Source organism: Emydura macquarii, unplaced genomic scaffold, assembly GCF_026122565.2.
Source record: "Emydura macquarii macquarii isolate MOO-44397 ecotype Brisbane River unplaced genomic scaffold, CSIRO-AGI_Emac_v2 contig_2897, whole genome shotgun sequence".
NCBI lineage: Eukaryota > Metazoa > Chordata > Testudines > Chelidae > Emydura > Emydura macquarii.
The window spans coordinates 26,158,690-26,177,458 of NW_027133034.1; the positions used below are offsets into that span (position 1 = coordinate 26,158,690).

General features: G+C 44.5%; 1 protein-coding gene across 7 annotated transcripts in view; it reads left to right on the top strand.

Annotated features, from left to right (window-relative positions):
* Positions 1–485: 485 nt before the first annotated feature.
* Positions 486–18,769, top strand: part of CCDC112 (coiled-coil domain containing 112) — a 31,015-nt gene continuing 12,731 nt past the window's right edge. For 2 of the 7 annotated variants that reach the window (XM_067568726.1, XM_067568728.1), the window contains exons 1-2: positions 11,568–11,681; positions 14,803–14,924. In XM_067568726.1, the coding sequence (XP_067424827.1) occupies positions 11,646–11,681; positions 14,803–14,924 (158 nt within the window). In that variant the 5' untranslated portion in view covers positions 11,568–11,645. Of the gene's footprint in view, positions 709–4,282; positions 4,947–7,990; positions 8,123–8,616; positions 8,744–11,567; positions 11,682–13,322; positions 13,453–14,802; positions 14,925–18,769 lie in introns of those variants that run through there. The other 5 variants (XM_067568730.1, XM_067568733.1, XM_067568731.1 and 2 more) reach the window with 5 other exon arrangements.

Sequence of the window (18,769 nt, forward strand, 5' to 3'; positions counted from 1 at the left end):
ATTGGTGTTGACCTCAGAATCTGCAAGTCCAATGCAACTACTACCAGCAGTGTTAAGGGAAGGTGGGGGCTTCCTGTGTTTTCTCGTGGCCACAAACTCTCCCCTTCCCCCAGAGCCATCTTGGACAAAGACCACAATTTGGGAGGCTTAGCACCGGTCCCTGGTCTCAAAGCAACGTCCATGTTGCGGGGTGGAGGCGAGGGAGGACACTGTCCATCTGTGCTCCCCACGCAGGTTTCCCACAAGTTGCAGCACAAGTCCCATCGCCTATGCCCCTGGCCCATACTTACCATGGCTGGAACAGCAAATCTGTTCATTTATAGCTAGGGATTCTGATTATGTTCTGGCTTGCACTTGAGTGTAATAAGGGGAGTGTTGTTTTTTAAATAGCAACCTTGCACTGAATCCAGGGTACGCTCTGACAATGGTTGCCCTGTGCTTTGTATGCCTTACAGTGGAAAACTTGGTCTTAAGCGCATCCTCCACATCGCCTGAGAGGCTTTCGCAGATTAGAAGATGAAAAAAGAAAATGTGTGATGACATGTTCACCGAGATAATGACACAGAGCTAACAGCCTGGATGATTTCATTGTCTGAAAAACTGGACATGGAGCGTAGGAGACATACCAGGATGAGATGCTGTGAATTATGAAGGACCAAATCAGACATTTTGAGGCATCTGGTTGAGCATCAAGAAAAGCAGCTTGAGGTTAGACTCCCTCTGCAGACCCTGGCCTGCAGAACGGCCTGCAAGCATTGCCCTGTTCCCAATCCCCTTTCCCAAATGTTTCAGGAGGTGGGGGGAGGAGGAGGAAGGTGCAACAACCTTTCCACTCAACACCGGGGGAGGATACTAGGAACAAAAGGCTTCCATTCGAAGACCTTTAATGGGCAAGACTTCTGTGCTTTCACAAACAAGCTGCATTTGTTTCTCCACTCCCAATTTTATCACACTGCTTGCCCAAGGTTAAATTATTTTCCTCTTCTTTCAGATTCTTTATGTATGTGCAAAAAAAGTCAACATTTCACAGATGAAATACTCTTTATTTATTCCAAGCACAGAGGCTGAGGAGGGAAGGGGAAGTGCAAGTGCAGGGAAACTGATGCACCAGAGGGGGATGATATGGGAAGGCACAACTCAGATAAGCAGTGCACGTTACTGTAGTTCATTACTGAAATGATTATTCAAAGACTCCCGGAGATGCAGAGCTCCTTGCTGGGCTCTTCTTATTGCCCTGGTATCTGGCTGCTCAAAATTAGCTTCCAAGCTATCCGCCTCCACACCCCACCCCTGTGGAAACTTCTCTCCCTTTGTCTCACAGGTATTATGGAGCACACACAGGCAGCGATAACAATAGGGATATTGTTTTCACTGAGGTCTAACCTACTAAGCAAACTACACTTGCATCCCTTTAAACATCCAAAGGCACAGTCCACCACCATTCTGCACTTGCTCAGCCTATTGTTGAACCGCTCCTTCCTGCTGTCCAGGTAGCTGGTGTACGGCTTCATGAGTGACGGGAGCAAGGGGTAGGCTAGTTCTCCTAGGCTCACTGTTGACATTTCAACATCATCCGTGGTTATTTTGCAATCTGGAAAGAAAGTTCCTGATGGCAGCTTTCTGAACAGACCTGTGGTTCCTAAAGCTGCGTGCACCATGCACCTTTCCTGACCATCTCACACTTATGTCAGTGAAATGCCACCTGTGATTCACCAGCGCTTGCAAGGCCATTGAAACGTATCCCTTTTGTGTTTATGTATTCTTTGGCAAGGTGGTCTGGTACCAAGATAGGGATGTGTGCCATCTATTGCCCCACTGCAGTTAGTGGATGGTTTTGCCACAGTGGGGTTCCCTATATGCTGCACATTGCCCAGAGTCGCTATCCTTCTTCGCAGAAGTCGATTAATGGTGCTACACACTTGGATCACAGCAGTTCCCATGGTGGATTTACCAACTCCAAATTGATTCCCCACTGACTGTTAGCAGTCTGGTGCTGCAAGCTTCCACAGAGCAATTGCCACTCACTTCTCCGCTGTCAGAACAGGTCTCATTTTAGTGTTGCTGCGTGTCAGAGCTGGAGAAAGCTCTGCTCAAAGTTCCTGGGAAGTGGCTTTCTGCACTAGAAAGTTCTGCAGCCACTGCTCATCATCCCATAGCTGCATAAGAATGCGATCCCATTAGTCAGTGCTTGTTTCCTGGGATCAGAAACGGCACTCCACCGTGTTCAGCTGCTGCTGGGAATTGTTTCATACAGTGGCTTGCAGTAGGCTGCTTGCAGTGTTCCACGTGGCAGCTCCTGTCTCAGCTCTGGAAATACTGCAGGATAAGGCATGAGGTGTTTGGAATACTCACAATAAGAGAGCACAACTGAATGGGGTCCAGGCATCTCGGGCTATGGCATATGCGCAGTTAAACCGGGCTTTCGAAAACCAGGTGTGAAAAAATATGGGTTTGCTGTTGATATCAGAGTAAGGAGGGAGGAAACTGCATCATGGGAGGCTGAAGCCATGTTCCCATTCCACCCTGTGACAATGTTTTGGTCCCATGAGGCTTTGCAAGCGCCTTCCCCAAAAAACCCTATGGCTAGAGGATAGCAACCCACGGTATACTGCTGTCTGTATCAATGTAAGTGCAGCTAGTGAGAATGCACTCTTACCGACACGAGGGCGGTGTGGACATGTCCAACTGACTTAATTATTGCAGCAGCTGGATGTCGACTTAAATGAAGTCGACTTAACTTTGTAGTGTAGACCAGTGACTCTCAACCTTTCCAGAATACTGTACCCCTTTCAAGAGTCTGATTTGTCTTGCGTATCCCCCAAGTTTCACCTCACTTAAACTACTTGCTTACAAAATCAAACATAAAAATACAAAAGCGTCACAGCACACTTACTGAAAAATTGCTCACTCTCATTTTTACCATATACTTATAAAATAAATTAGAATATAAATATTGTATTTACATTTCCATGAATAGTGTATAGAGCAGTATAAAGAAGTCACTGTCTGTATGAAATTTTAGTTTGTACTGACTTTGTTAGTGCTTTGTATGTAGCTTGTTGTAAAACTAGGCAAATATCTAGATGAGTTGATATACTCCCTGGAAGACCTCTGTGTACCCCTAGGGGTACGCGTACCCCTGGCTGAGAACCACTGGTGTAGACATGCCCTGAATATAAGTGTGTAGCTGGTGGTGCTGGTGCATGTGGTGGTGGAGTGGGAGAGAGAAGAAAGGAAAGGACTTTGGTTATGGACAAGGTTTGTGTATTGCATAGCAAGGAAACTTTAAACTCCCTCCTAGCAAACTTCTATTCAGATACTTTCTATCCCATTTGGTTTTACACATCAGTATTTTATTATGTATCATAGAGACAGTAAAATGTGGTTTGTTTCTGTAAAGAAAACTTATAAGGAAATTCTATGCTGTTACAAGTGATCAGGTGTTTTTCAGATGACATCTGGTGGACAAACCAGAGAGACAGTTGGAATAAAGTAACTCCAGGAAATGTCAGTCTTTTCTTCTCTTAACTCGTGTGACAATGACCTGCTCTTAAGCCTCATCTACAGTAAAGAATTGTACCATCATCTGTGCAAGTTGTAACAATGCAGTGCATCCATACTAGCGATCCTGTTTTAGGTATACTTGGTGCTCTGCATCCTTGCTAGTGTTACAGGGCCTGTGGATGGTTGCCATGATTCTTGGCACAGCTCCTTGAAGCAAGAGCATATCATCTATGGATCTATAACGTATATTTACTCCATTCACATTTTTGGTTATCCCAATGGATGTGTTGAATGGGTTTGTCCTGCTGAGACTTCATAATTGTAGATGGTAGAGGGTCACCAGTCTGCCTTGTTGCCTAGGTACTCTTACAGTGAGTGCTGCTGCCTCTGGGAGGTTGACTTCATTCATTAATGTATTTAAAAAAAACCAAAAAACACTTTCAATTTGTCTTTAATTTGGGTTGACTTTTCTGGTCCATGTTTTATAGCTACTCTAATGATTTCACTCTATGATCCAGAGATAGGAGTGGGTCAGGGCACTAGGTCCCTGAGGAAGGATACCTCTCTGAGCTCCTCAAGCTAGCCCAAGGAGTTCCTTCATCTCCTTCCCTCCCGCCTAATGCACGGGGGCTGCCAGGAGTTGTATCACTCGTTGGATGCAGTCGGGCAATGAATGGGTGCTGGGGCAGCATGCTGAGATAAGTGAATTTTCTTGGCGATATGATGAATGAGAGGGTAGCATTGCTTATATAATCCCTTTTCTTTGTTCTGGTTTTAGGATCTCAGATGCTGCTGCAGGAATCCTGGGACAGCTCTGGCATACCAACATAATAAGTATACTGTGGGATAGCTGCTACCAAATCCTTGATTTTTTTGTCCCTTGTGTTTCCAGTTTAATATTTTTTTCAAAGTGCATGTCCTATTTTTTTAGATGTGAATACAGATATTTTTTCATTGCATTTCTATGTCATGCTTTGCTACCCTAAGGTTTGTTCTTGGAGATGGGAGGGGCAAAGCTGCAACCAGCTGAGCATCACCGCAGTTGCTCGCAGACCCACATGCAGCCAATAGCTGAGTGTGTTGACAAGTGACAGCTATTGATGTCTAATTTATCACTGAAGGGAAGACTAATTGCATGGTTGCAGGTGCAAAATTTTGTACTTCTTGCCCCCACAGGCACTGTAACAGGGCGACCCACTGTGGGATAGAATGGAGTTTGGACTTGCTCAGAATAAGTGTCTTTGTATCTATCTTAGGTACTCATGTGGCCTCCATCATCACCCTAGTGTCTGAGCATCTGATAGTCTTGTAATGTATATATCCTCACAACACCCCTTTGTGGGAGGGAAGTACTGTGATCCTCATTTTAGAGATGGAAAACTGAGCCATAGAGAGACTATGTGACTTGCACAAGGTCATTCAGGAAGTCTGTGGTGGAGCAGGTAATTGAATCTTGAGTTTTCAAAGTTCTAGGTTAGCACCCTGTCCACAACCATCCTACCTCTTCACTGCTTGTGCACCATTTTAAACATGGATATAAAGTGTATTACAGGCCTTTGAGGGGAGTCAAAATGGTACCAGCCATGCCAAAAAGCTGTATTATAGACAGGACATTGTAAGACCAAATCCTGAAGTACTTACTCGGTTTTTCGTAGGCCTTTGCCTCAGTAAGGACTGAGTAAAAGTATCTCAGGATATAGCCCACTTTGCAGGAATTGAACTCTGAGGCTGTCCTGCTTTTAAATTCCTGCTCAGAGAAGGTCCAAATGACAGTGTTAAAAATACCTGCAGCTTTGGGAGCTGTCTCCTTGTCTAGCACTCCCCCCATTGCTACCTCTCCTGGAGCTGCATCAATGCTAATACACAGCAATACTGTGTATGTTTTGTCACAAAACTGTAAAGTACACAGCCTAACAGAAGAGGATTAAGATTCCTTTTGTCTGTTTTTTAAGCTGACCATAATGCATGTCAGGACAAAGTGCAAATCCTGAATTGCAGAAAGCAAAGCAAGCCTGTTTTGATAGACTCTGCTCACATTACAATAGAAATCATGCTAGCAACAACTAAATATGGTTGTTGCTAGCATGGTTTCCATGACTATTCTAAACAAGGGCCTTTTCCACTTACCCACATAATAAAACTATGCTAATATTTGGGCCTCCAGCTAGGCTAACAACATTTACCTCCTGATAGGAAGTCATTTTAAAACAGGGTTTTCAATATTGGTTTCTGTGGCTGTGCGGGGTGGGTGCCTGGAGCACAGCTTTAATAACATTTAAAAAAAAAAAAGTCTCTAGACTAGATCACTATCTCATTTACAAACCTGTCTTTTAAATAAAATTCCACCCCAGTCACACTGGCCAGCACAACTGTATTAGCAGAAGCCATTATTAACCCCTCCCCATCCATCCCCGGACTAGATCCTGATGTCCAGCTGAATTGCATACAGCTCACCTTTGGACTCCCCCACTCCTGTAGCTGCTGAGTGCATTGCTGGTGCCCTAGCATATGTGAGAACAATCTTAGACCTGATTTTCAGAGGGGCTGAGCACCCACGTCTCCTGTTGAATTGAATTGTAGCTAAAGTACTCAATGGTTTTGGAAGTCAGGCATAAGGTATCTCAGGTTGGGCACCCAAAAACAGAGGCACCCAGAATCAGTAGCCACTTTGAAAATTTTGACCTAAATATCCTCTAACTGGCAAATCCCTTTCTTCCCCCCAAATTGCCCAGTGTTAACAAAGAATGTAACTTAGCTGCAGTAGCATCATTTGTCATGAATGCAATGGCAGGCACCGTACATGTAAAGTAAATGGAAGGGTAGCAAATGAGATCTTATCACTTTCTCAGTAAGTGCACATCTTCATTTTGTTACCACTGAAGGCCAAATCAAGCAAAACTCCCAGAAATCAATGGGAGTTTGCCTGAGTAAGATTTAACTAAAAAAATAGTAAGGATGTCAGGATTTAGTTATGCGATTAGTTTGTTAGTACTGGTTAACTAGTAGCAACTACTGCAAACAGAAAGTAAATGACACAAATTAGAAAGAACTAACCCACCTCCAATGACTTATCAACCTCGCAATCCCCATTGGAACTAGATCAGTAGTTCTCAACCTGTGCACAGTGACCACCCAAAAGGAGCACCAGCAAATGTCTCGAGGATTATAAGGATGGGTCATCTGAGATGCCAGAAATACCCATGAACTACTACATGATTACCATCATGGCACCTCCAACTAAGTGCAGTGAGAAATGATGCAAAGGATTCTGGGGCATACTGAGAATACATTGTGAATAGTTGTATATGGCTTTGCCATTTGGAAGTGAGAACTCAGTGTGATTGAGGGAGTCCAATAAATTTACTTGCTGAAACCTAATATGGTGCATAGCTCAAGGCCTGAACTGCTCTCAATTGCTAACTCCACTAAGGGAAACATAAGAATGGTTCATAAACCATCAGTGGATGAAGCAAAGCTAATATAAACAAGTACTACAGGGTATATCTTGTGTCCCCCATATCAGAGATAGCACAGGATACAAAGAAAATTAGGAAACACTTAATGGAAAGAATAAAGATATTTTTCAGACCACTGCAGGTAGCAATCTATAAGAACAATCCTCTTAATTTACATTGATGACTATTTTCAGGTTTTGAAACTTTTCCCACTCCTTGCTAATTTCTATTCAGAGATTGATACATAAAAATCACCAGCACAAAGAAATCAAATGCAATTGCAGTCATAAAAACAAAAAAATAAAAATACAGCAGGAAAATGCTCTTTAAAACATCAATTAGGCAATAAAATGTCTTCAGCATAGGCCATTTAGTTAGCATCTGTGAATGCTTTTGTGTTCTGCAGCTGGGAACAGAACCAGTTTCTGAAATCTCTTTAGCTAGCAAACCCACAATTTGAACAGATTTTTTCTAGTCTGCAGAAAAATGCAGTTGACAGCTATTTTAAAAGTTTAATTGGAATAAAGGATGCGAGTAAAAAAACAAGACCTTGAGAGTTCCAGGAAATTTACTGAATACATTCAAACATTTTCTTTATCTTTGGAATATAATCAGGGACATGCTATGATATTGTTGGATCAAGAAATCAATATGAAAACTTTTAAATCTAGAAATAAATAGGGCTTGAGCCAGTAACAAATATAAACCAGCTCCTTCGGTCATGTGAGGGGGAGAGAGAATAAATATGTATGTCAGCCATTTGTCTCTGTATCCCCCTCAAAAGTCCTTCCATATATGGCTCTCCCGGCCTAACCTCAGCCACAGACCTGTCAGGAGGGGTTGAGATTATGGGGAAGAGGAAAGTAGAAGCATAACTTGCTGTTCCTACATTTCAGAATTTTCTACTTCACCTTTAGGGACCTCATGAACGATTACATGGCTTTTTGTAAAGGGAAATCATGCCTCACCATTCTACTAGAATTCTTTGAGGGGGTCAACAAGCATGTGGACAAAGGTGATCCAGTGGATATAGTGTACTTACATTTTCAGAAGCCATTGACAAGGTCCCTCACCAAAGACTCTTAAACAAAGCAAGCAGTCATGGGATAAGAGGGAAGGTCCTCTCCTGGCTCAGTAATGGGTTAAAAGACAGGAAACAAAAGGTAGGAATAAATGGTCAGTTTTCAGAAATGAGAGAGGTAAATAATGATGTTCCCTAGGGGTCTGTACTGGGACTTGTACTGTTCAACATAGCCATAAATGACCTGGAAAAGGAATAAACAGTGAGATGGCAAAAGTTACAGATGATACACAACTACTCAAGATAGTTAAGGCCAAAGCAGACTGCAAAGAGTTACAAAGGGATCTTACAAAACTGGGTGACTGGGCAACAAAATGGCAGATGAAATTCAATGCTGATAAATGAAAAGTAAGGCACATTGGAAAACATAATTCCAACTATACATATAAACTGATGGGGTCTAGATTAGCTGTTACCACTCAAGAAAGAGATCTTGAGTCATTGTGAATAGTTCTCTGAAAACATCCACTCCATGTGCAGCAGCAGCTAAAAAAGCTAACAATGTTGGAAATTATTGGAAAAGGAATAGATAATAAAAGACATAAATATCATCATTACCTCTTTTTAAATCCATAGTGAGCCCATACCTGGAATACTGCATGCAGACCTGGTTGTTCCATCTCCAAAAAGATATATTGGCATTGGAAAAGGTACAGAAAAAGGCAACAAAAATGATTGAGGTTTTGAAAAGCTTCCATATGAGGTGAGATTAATAAGACTGGGACTTTTCAGCTTGGAAAAGAGATGACTAAAGGGGGATATGATAGTGGTCTATAACATAATGACTAGTGTGGAGCAAGTAAATAAGGAAGTGTTATTTACTTCTCAACACAAAAACTAGGGATCACCAAATGAAATGAATAGGCAACAGGTTTAAAACAAACAAAAGGAAGTATTGCTTCACACAACGCACAGTCAACCTATGAAACTCCTTGCCAGAGGATGTTGTGAAGGCCAAGACTATAATGGAGTTAAAAAAAAAACTGGGTAAGTTCATGGAGGATAGGTCCATCAATGGCTATGAGCCAGATGGGCAGGGATTGCTGTTTGCCAGAGGCTAGGAATGGGCAACAGGGGATGGATCACTTTCTATGATGAGGTGACTGGCTCTGTGGATGTAGGGAAGGCGGTGGATGTGATATACCTTGACTTTAGCAAAGCTTTTGATACTGTCTCACAGTATTCTTATCAGCAAGTTAAAGAAGTATGGGTTGGATGAATGGACTATAAAATGGATAGAGAACTGGCTAGAGCATAGGGCTTAACGAGTAGTGATCAATGGCGCCATGTCTAGCTGGCAACCAGTCACAAGCAGAGTGCCCCAGGTGTCGGTCCCGGGGCTGGTTTTGTTCAACATCTTCATTAATGATCTGGAAGATGGGGTAGATTGCACCCTCAGCAAGTTTGCAGATGACACTAAGCTGGGGGGAGTGGTAGATACCCTGGAAGGTAGGGATAGGATATAGAAGGACCTAAACAAACTGGAGGATTGGTCCAAAATAAATCTAATGAGGTTCAACAAAGAAAAGTGCAGAGTCCTCCACTTAGGAAGGAAAAATCCCATGCACAGTTATAGACTAGGGACCGACAAGCTAGGCAGCAGTTCTGCAGAAAAGGACCTGGGGTAACAGTGGTTAAAAAGCTGGATATGAGTCAGCAGTGTGCCCTGCTTGTCAAGAAGGCTAATAGCATATTGGGCTGCATTAGGAGGGGCATTGCCAGCAGGTCACGGGAAGTGATTATTCCCCTCTATTCGGCATTGGTAAGGCCACATTTAGAGTATCGTGTCCAGTTTTGGGCCCCCCACTACAAAAAGGATGTAGACAAGTTGGAGAGAGTCCAGCGGAGGGCAACAAAAATGATTAGGGGGCTGGAGCACAAGACTTATGAGGAAAGGCTAAGGAAACTGGGCTTGTTAAGTCTGCAAAAGAGAAGAGTGAGGGGGGATTTGATAGCAGCCTTTAACTACCTGAAAGGGGGTTCCAGGGAGGATGGGGCTAGGCTGTTCTCAGTGGTGGCAGATGACAGAACAAGGAGCAACGGTCTCAAGTTGCAGTTGGGGAGGTCTAGGTTGGACATTAGGAAAAGGTTTTTCACTAGGAGGGTGGTGAAGCACTGGAATGGGTTACCTAGGGAGGTGATGGAATCTCCATCTTTAGAAGTTTTTAAGCTGAGGCTTGACAAAGCCCTGGCTGGGATGATATAGCTGAGGTTAGTCCTGCTTTGAGCAGGGGATTGGATTAGATGACCTCCTGAGGTCCATTCCAACTCTAATAGTCTCTGATTACCTGTTCTGTTCATTCCCTCTGAAGCATCTGGTATTGGCCACTATTGGAAGCATGGGCATCACTCTGGGGTTTTGCCAGTACTTGCTAGTGGGAAGGCTCAGGAGAAGATGGGGGGCAGGTCTGCGTTCACAGTGAAAGCATCTGTGTAAATCAGTTGTTCAGGGTGCCCTCCTGACCAGCTGATTCTCAATAGCAGCACCCCCCCAACAGGCAACAGCCGATTAGTGGGGCACCACCCCCACCTCGAACAGTTGATTTGCTGCAGCCTGGCCAGCCCCAAACAGCTGATTCAGGGCGGAGCCAACACTGCCCCTGCACAGCGGATTCGCGGTGGCCACCCCTGAACAGCTGATTAGTGGTGGCAGCACCTCCACAACAGTTGATGCGCTGTGGCAATACTCTCGCAACGGCGGATTTGGGGTGCCACCCCCCGCCGCCCCCAAACAACTGATTTGCAGCAGCGGCCAGCCCTGGTGGGTGCTGACACCGCCCCCCTCCCCGTTTTTCCTGCTGGGTGCTTGAGCCCCAGAGCTACAAAGGAGATCTCGTACATGGTGGCTGCAACAGTGCAAGTCCCAAAAACCACTTCAGAATCAAGTTTTCTAAAGTTAGTTCATAGGGTAAAAAACTGAGGCTCTCTTGTATTTCCATTAAATTTTGCCTGCTGTCGTTTCTTTCTGGAGACATTTATCTCCCCTGGATTCCGCCGCAGACTTTCAGTGAGAGTTTACCCTGCCCCTGCTACTCGGAAAGTCATCCGCGTGCAGTCAGCGGCTCTGTCTCCTTCCCGGTACTGTCCCATTTCTCTCGCTCTCTCTCTTTTTGTGCTGTACTCGAGGCCCCCTCCTACCAGGGGCGGAGCGCGTTACGTCCCGCATGTTGCTGACCATCCTCTACCCCTGTGCACTTCAGTGGGACGCCAGGCGGCTCTCCGCAGCTTGCGGGACTGGGAAGTTGGTGTCCAAGGGAATCTCTTTTACTCATTTGGAGCAGCCGCTGTCGCGCGGCCGCCTGCATTTCTCCACTGAGCTCTCTCCCTGCCCGGGCTCGGCCAGCCACTGCCCTTCTCCCATTCAAGGTGGATTGAAATTGACCAACCTCTGCCTCAGTGAGCTGCAGAGACCCGCTACCGCGGTGCCCCTTATTACCCAGCCCTGGGCGGGCAGAACAAAGCCCCGCCCCCGAGTCACTGACCCCGCCCCCACGCGCTACTCCTGCGGTCCCGCCCCCCCTCCCTGGCGACCCTCGCGCGTGGTGACGGCCCCGCCCCGCCAGCCGGGGAGAGAGTCGGACGTCGAGTCGTCGCTCGTCTCCAAGATGGCGGCCGTGGCAACGGCTGCCGGGCGGGAGCAGGTAAAGGGCCGGGCCCGGCAGGGCCGTTCCCGCCGCTGCGGCTCTGAGAGCAAGCCCCGGGACAGCGATTCCGGCGCGGCTCATCCCCGCCGAGGGGATTCTGAGCTGTTCCTCTCCCGCTCCCGGCGGGGTGAGAGAGAGGCCGGAGAAAAGCTGCTTCTCCCTAGAGCGTGGGTCCCTCTGCGGCGGTACCGGACCGAACCCCGCCGCGCGCCCTCCGCCGCCGCCGGCGGTGGGGTGCGCGCGTGCCGCGCTGGTGGCAGCAGGGCCGGGGGCGCTCTGTGCGGGGCGTCGCGGCCGGGCATCGGGCGCTCTGTGACCTCAGAGAGCGGCTGGGGGCTGGCTTGCTCCCCCTGGCCCTGCTCGCGGTTCCTGCGGCCGCCCCAGCGCGGCGCCCCTCTCCCTGCCCTGCGCCCGCGGGGGGGCCGGGCCAGACCAGCCAGTGGCGAAAATCCTGAGGTGACAAAAAAAAAACCCGCCGGGCGCTCCCAGGTTGTGGGCTGGAATCAGGGCTGTTCTGGAGCCCCCTACTCCCTGCCGGTCCCGCACCCCCAATCCCTTCGCAAGCAGCTGGGGTGGTCTGTTGTGCTTTCCCTGCAAAGTGCCCTAGCCAGCTGAGGACCTGAAGAAGAGCTAGCCACTGTGTGTCTCCACAGCTCTCTCACCAGCACAAGTTGGTCCAGAAAAAGATATTCCCTCATCGCCCACCTTCTCTCTCTACTACCCAGGGCTACAACACTGAACTGCCTACAGGCAGTAATCAGGGGACGTTTCTGCTAAGTTACTTGATTGTCTCATTATTCAGGATACTGCCACAATTACTGCCCCAGTGATAGGCTGTTTAGAAGTACCTCAGTGGTATGCAGTGTTGTCATAGCAGCGTTGGTCGCAGGATATGAGAGAGAGAAGGTGAATGAGGTAATTACTTGTATTTGTCCAACTTCTGTATCTGGTCCAATAAAAGAGATTACTTCACCCACCTCATCTCTAGAAGTACCTAAAATATTTGATGCAAGATTAGTTCTTGGTTTCATCTTGATTCTGCACGGTTTTTCCATTCTGATGTCCTTTTTGCTGGCTTCCTACTGACAATCTTAACTATGTATCTCCACTCCAGTATTTGGCTAATGCAGTGCTTTCTCATGCATGATCACAGTAATAAAGGTACTGCTGACTAAATTATGCCCTCAGTGACACCCACATGGTCTTCCAAACTGAGCAAATTTGATGTGCAATCACAGAGACATAATAAACATGGTATTCCATGAGGTCACTTTTTTATAGTTGCTGTACAGTTGACTCTTTTAAATATATCATGGACATGCCAAACTATGTTTTAGGGTAGTTAAAAAACAAAGCTTTAGTCTATGTAGACTTAGAAAAATGCTTTGTTTAAAAATCCAGTTATGACACAATTTGGCCCTGTCCATGTTGGCAGGCCAAACAACACTTATAACCCACTTTGATTACAGAGTGTAAACTTTTTGCTTGAGCATGGATGCTTTAAATAAACATGGTTAGATGGGGTCAAGGAGCTGAATTTATTTTAACTTTCAGTTTGCGATGATGCATTATCATTCCTTGCTGATGTTTCATCTTACCATTTGATGTGATGAGTTATTGATATATTTATTTTTATAGTACCAAGAATTCATTAAACACTTTACAGATTGATAAAAGGACAACATTCCTGCTTCAAGGCACTTATACTCTAAATAGAGAAAATACTGGTGAAGGAAATGAGTGAAAGATTGCAAGTGAAGTAATGCGAGTAAGCAGTCTATTTAGCACACATCTTATTTCCCTTTTTTTTCCAGTTTGTATTTGTCCAATAGGAATTAAAAGTGGACAGAATGACGGGCATTTGATGCTAGTTCAGGTGCTCTAATAAACTCTTTAGCTGGAGCAGTCAAAGATTTATTCAACTTTGCAGCAGAGGGGACATGTACTCTATGTGGCTTAATAAGGCCCTAGCCAAATATTCTGTTTTCTTCCGGTTGTCATGGGGATTTGAGTCTCCTCACCCTCCCATTGAGAAATCATTGATTTTTAAGGATGATTTTTCCTATAGAGAACTCCTAATGCCTGTTAACCTGCTACTTTGTGCTGATATTAGTAGATTTAGTCTAAGGGAAAAAATGCTTATTCAATTACTGATCTTGGAACGCTACTGAAACTGCCTATATAAGAGCTTAAGGGCCCTTATCTCTACAAACATTACTCTCATTTAGTATCACGTAGTCAAATAGTCTATTAATGTCAGTGGGATTACACACATCAGTGTTACTCAATATTATTATTTATTAGTACCGCAATAGGGCCTAAGAGCCCCAGTCATGGATAAAGATCCTATTGTATTAGGTGCTGTACAAACAGAACAAAGATAGTCCCTGCCATAAAGAGTTTATAATCTTAAGTATAAAACAAGAGGCAGCAAGTGGAGGGGAGAGAAGGGCATCAAGAAACAATGAGAACAATATTGGCCAGCATGATAGATAATGGTCTTAGCACATCAGCAGTCCTAACTGTTATCAATTTTTTGGAGGTAGTGAGTGAGGATTGCAAAATTGCATACTAAATTAGTAGTAGTTATAATATCAACAATATCTAGGTATAACAACAAATTTGGAAGGGATGTTAAACCTCGTGATTCAGGGTTTAAGCCAATCCCCAACGACTGGAGGGATAAAACCAGTAAGAAACCTATGTGGTGGCAGATTATCCCACATGTGTATACTGTGGGATTCTTGCACTTTCCTCTGACACATCAGGTACTGGGCACTGTCAGAGAGGATACTAGATGGACCATGGGTCTGTTCCAGAGTGGCAGTTACTATGACAGGCAACTGCTGTTTAATTGTAGTGATATAACATTGTACTATTTTTCTTTTAAAGAACATATTTCAGATCCAATTCACCACTGCATTAGTCCAGTTGTACACTGGTATAACTCCACTAAAAGCAGTTGTTACACTAGTGTAAAATGGAAATAACAGTAGTAAATCAGGTCCACAGAATGTGTATGTCTTTTAGCTACCATGTTACTAATAATGAAAAAGTGTTTAAAAATACAAGACTAATTTCTTTTAATAAAGAATGCTTCTTTTTGTGTTCTTTACAGAGTGACTGCTGTTTCAGTACTCCAGATGCCAGTCGACACTTTCACTTTCAGAACTGGAAGATAAAAACTGATCAAGTTAAGAAAGTTGAATTTATAAGAACAGCAGAAAGACTAAAAAATCAGTAAGCTAAATAATATCGCCATAAGCACATTCTGCATGGCATTGCTGTGAGGTGATTTAAGATTAGTAGTTGTGATGATCAGCTGGGGTTCCAGAACTGTGAACCACTGTTACCCCTCTCATCCTCAGTAAGTGAGAGCTTTGCTGCTGCTAAGCTGTGCGTCAGTTCCCTGACAAACCAGCTTGTCTGCCTTTCCAGCAAACTCTTCAGGACTTTGCCAGTCCAAACCTTACCTAGCAGGTAACAGTCAGTGAACTCCAGTTCCCAACTTTCTCAGAGACATCTTTCTGCAGTGCACAGCCTCTACTTACTGTAATCACAATCAGTTTTGCTGCTCCTTTAAAGAGACAGTACACAGCATCTTATTAACTTAATTGGGTTTGACAAACCCTTTACTCCTATCATAGCACTGAGTTGGTTTATTTTTTTGTGATTGTGGTATGCTTGCTGCTTGACTGAAGTATATCATGTGATCTATATAGGGGACAGATCCTAGCAGCCTGCTAGGCAAGACTGAGAGCTTCTTAAAGAGGGTTTGATCCCCAAGCCCTTTAGCACTCATCAACCTTTAACCAGGGGGTGGAGCTACTCAGGGAGAACCAGTATTTAAAAAGACCATTCCTAAACGATCAGAGGCAGCTAACTGGAGTTTTGTGAGGAAGTTTAGAGGCTGAGTGGGAGGAGGAGGGTTAGATACATTTCATTAGCATTCTGTAAACTAAAGACAATAACCCACCCACAACCCCAGCCTGGATAAAAAACAAACAATAAAAAAAAAGAGCTGTAGGAGTAAAAAGAAATGCAGGCAGAAGTCCAGCAAAAGAGGGGAGGTCATCTAGTTTATTGCACTGAATGTAACGTATGATTACCTGCCCTATGGGAGGGTGGTGAATATGTGCATTCAGTGCATGGAGCTCTTGGCCCTCAGAGATTGCATACGGGCTTTAGAGACCAGGATGGCTGAACTGGAGGAGGTAAGGGATACAGAGAGGTATATATGTGAAACTTTCCGGGACACAGTAGAACGGTTCTACCCATAGTATGACAGCCTGTGTACTGTTGAGGAGGGTGAAAGTCACAGGAAAGGAGAACATCAGACTGGAGTAGAATGAAACGATCCCATAGTTGGGACCCTCCTTCCACATGATGTCATGGTATTCTTTCACAGTGAGGATACCTCTCCAGGGGAGGGAACTCCAGTTATTAGGAAAAGACAGGTAATAGTAATGGGGGACTCAATCATTAAAAACATAGATAGCTGGATTTGTAATGACAGGGAAAACTGCATGGTTGTTTGCCTGCCAGGTGCAAAGATTGCAGATCTTTCGAGACATCTAGACAAGCTTACGTATAGTGCTGGGGAGGAGTTGGTGGTCGTGGTACCTGTAGGTACCAGTGACATAGGGAAGGATAGGTGAGAGGTCCTGGAGGCCAAATTTAGGCTGCTAGATAAGAGATTGAAGTCCAGGACCTCCATGGTAGCATTCTCTGAAATGCTTCCAGTTCCACGCACAGGGCCAGTTAGATAGGCAGAATTGCAGGGTCTCAAGGCGTGCATGACACAATGGTGTAGGGAGGAGGGGTTTAGATTTATTAGGAATTGGAGAGCCTATTGGGAAACCCTTTGGGAAAGGAGGAGCCTATACAGGAAGGATTGGCTCCACCTAAACCAAAATGGCATTGGCTACTGTTGGAAGACAGGATATTGGACTAGGTGGACCATTGGTCTGATCCAGTATGACTGTACTTATGTTCTTATTTAAAAGTAAAGTAAGTGTATTCACAGTTAGATTTAAGTGATACCAAGTATAAGGATAGACATGGTTACAGACAAAAGTAAGAATATGCTTCTAAAACTAACACCTAACTTAACTAACTAGAGTCTTAGTCTAAGCAGATTTCTCTGATATTTTCAGTTTCCAGAAACTTTCAACCCCTTGCAACATACCAGGATACAATCCACCCTAGTGAATAGCTGTATCACCTCTGCCCTCTAACTTGGGGTGCCTTTTACAATGCTTTGCTGCTGTAGCCTCCAACCTGGACTGCTCACAAACTGCCTCCAACATGCAAGTCACTCCCAGCTATATCTGTGTGTGTGCTGCAGCCAACTGGCAACACCTTGGCTCTTACCAGTTTTAGTTATGCTGCTTGTTGACCCCAGCACACTCCCAGTCTTAGATTTTCCCCCAAAAGTGCATGTCGTGTACTGCCCACCCCTTTCCTGGACCATACCAGTTTATATGAAGTCTGTATTTCTTTAATAGAAATAATATGCACACAACTTGCCACCTGAAGTGGAGTTTCTCAGACACTTCCATTTAAACAGACTGGATTAGATAAGACAGTACAAGTAACGAGGCATAAAAGTAAGAAAGGTTGCAAAAAAAGTAAAGATAAAACTCAACTGCTGCCTACCTTAACAAACTATGTTAAATTAAAGGCAAAGTTTTCTTATTACATGCTTTTAGCAGTTTTACTGACCAAACTTCTTAGGTCAGAACCTCTTCTCCCAGAATCCAATGAATGCTTCCTTTGTCACCTCAGGTACCATGAATGTGATGGGTAGGGAGAGAGAGGGGGGTCCCTCAGCCTCCTTATAGTTTTAGTCCCTCTCTTGACAAACATTTCCAGCTAAGAGTCAGGAGACAGAGTCTATGGGGAAGAATGTTTCCTGCTGCTTTTCCTCACCTGTTTGAACTTCCTTTGTCTCTGTCCCCTTCCTTCCTGATGACTCTGTTTATTGCTTAAATGCAAATTAAGCAGAGCACACATACTTTCGTTTGAGACAAACCTGTTTGCCGTCCTTAGTTTGGAACATGTGTTAATAATACCATACAGTGGAATCTTATAGCTTCACATACAATATTGGCACACATATTTTACCAGTAGAGTAATGATCAGTAAATTATAAGTTTTCAAATGATACCTGACAAGGCTTACTTTGTGCAATGATTATTACAATAGTGTGTAGGGTGCGGAGACAAGGGTACATTCTGTCATACTCTCCCACTTGCTAGTTTGATGGTTTTGTTTGCCTTTTATGTAAATGTACTTTCATTATCTCTCCTTGCTAAATTTACACTGGAGACACTTTCGAGCAGGTGGGACCACATTCTTTCGTCTAGGCTGGGGTGACTTAAGCCTTTCTTGCCCAACACATTTTAAGAACATATTACCAGCATGTATTTATCATTTTTCATATACTACTGTCGGGTTCCACTGCTGATGGCAGAGGATGTTCCACTGATGGCAGAGGACACGGATAAAGCACAACAACCAATATGATTGCAAGCAGAATCGTTTATTCCATCTTGTTCTCCAGCTTATATACCTTTTTATCATCTTTGCATACAATGGTCACACAATTGCTGATTGGCTATTATATGATTTCACCTACTTCACACGGGAACAGCTTACATATTACTGGTAGCTTCTTAGCTCACACAACTATCTTGTTTACGACCTTGAATACTTTCTACTATCTAGTGGATGGCGGCCAAGTCCCGGGAACTCGCCGCCAGTGAGGCGCCTGAGTGAAAGTGGCCACCTTCCAGCTCCCTGTAGGCAGCCTCACTTGACCCGGTGTCCAGCATCAGGCCTGCTGTAAGTGTCCACTAGGTAGCCATTACGTCAGGGTACGAATGATACACTCCCACATACTACTGCACATACAATAATATTAATGACCAGTGTGTTACCAGTTTGCCTATGATACCTTGTGACACATTTTTATACTGATTATGACAACAGTAAATTGGAATACAGTCAGCTGGTCATGCTAGCTGAGGCTCATTGTTAGATACCAGGGAGCTGCTTGCTCTCTGGCCTTGGGGTTCTCTTAG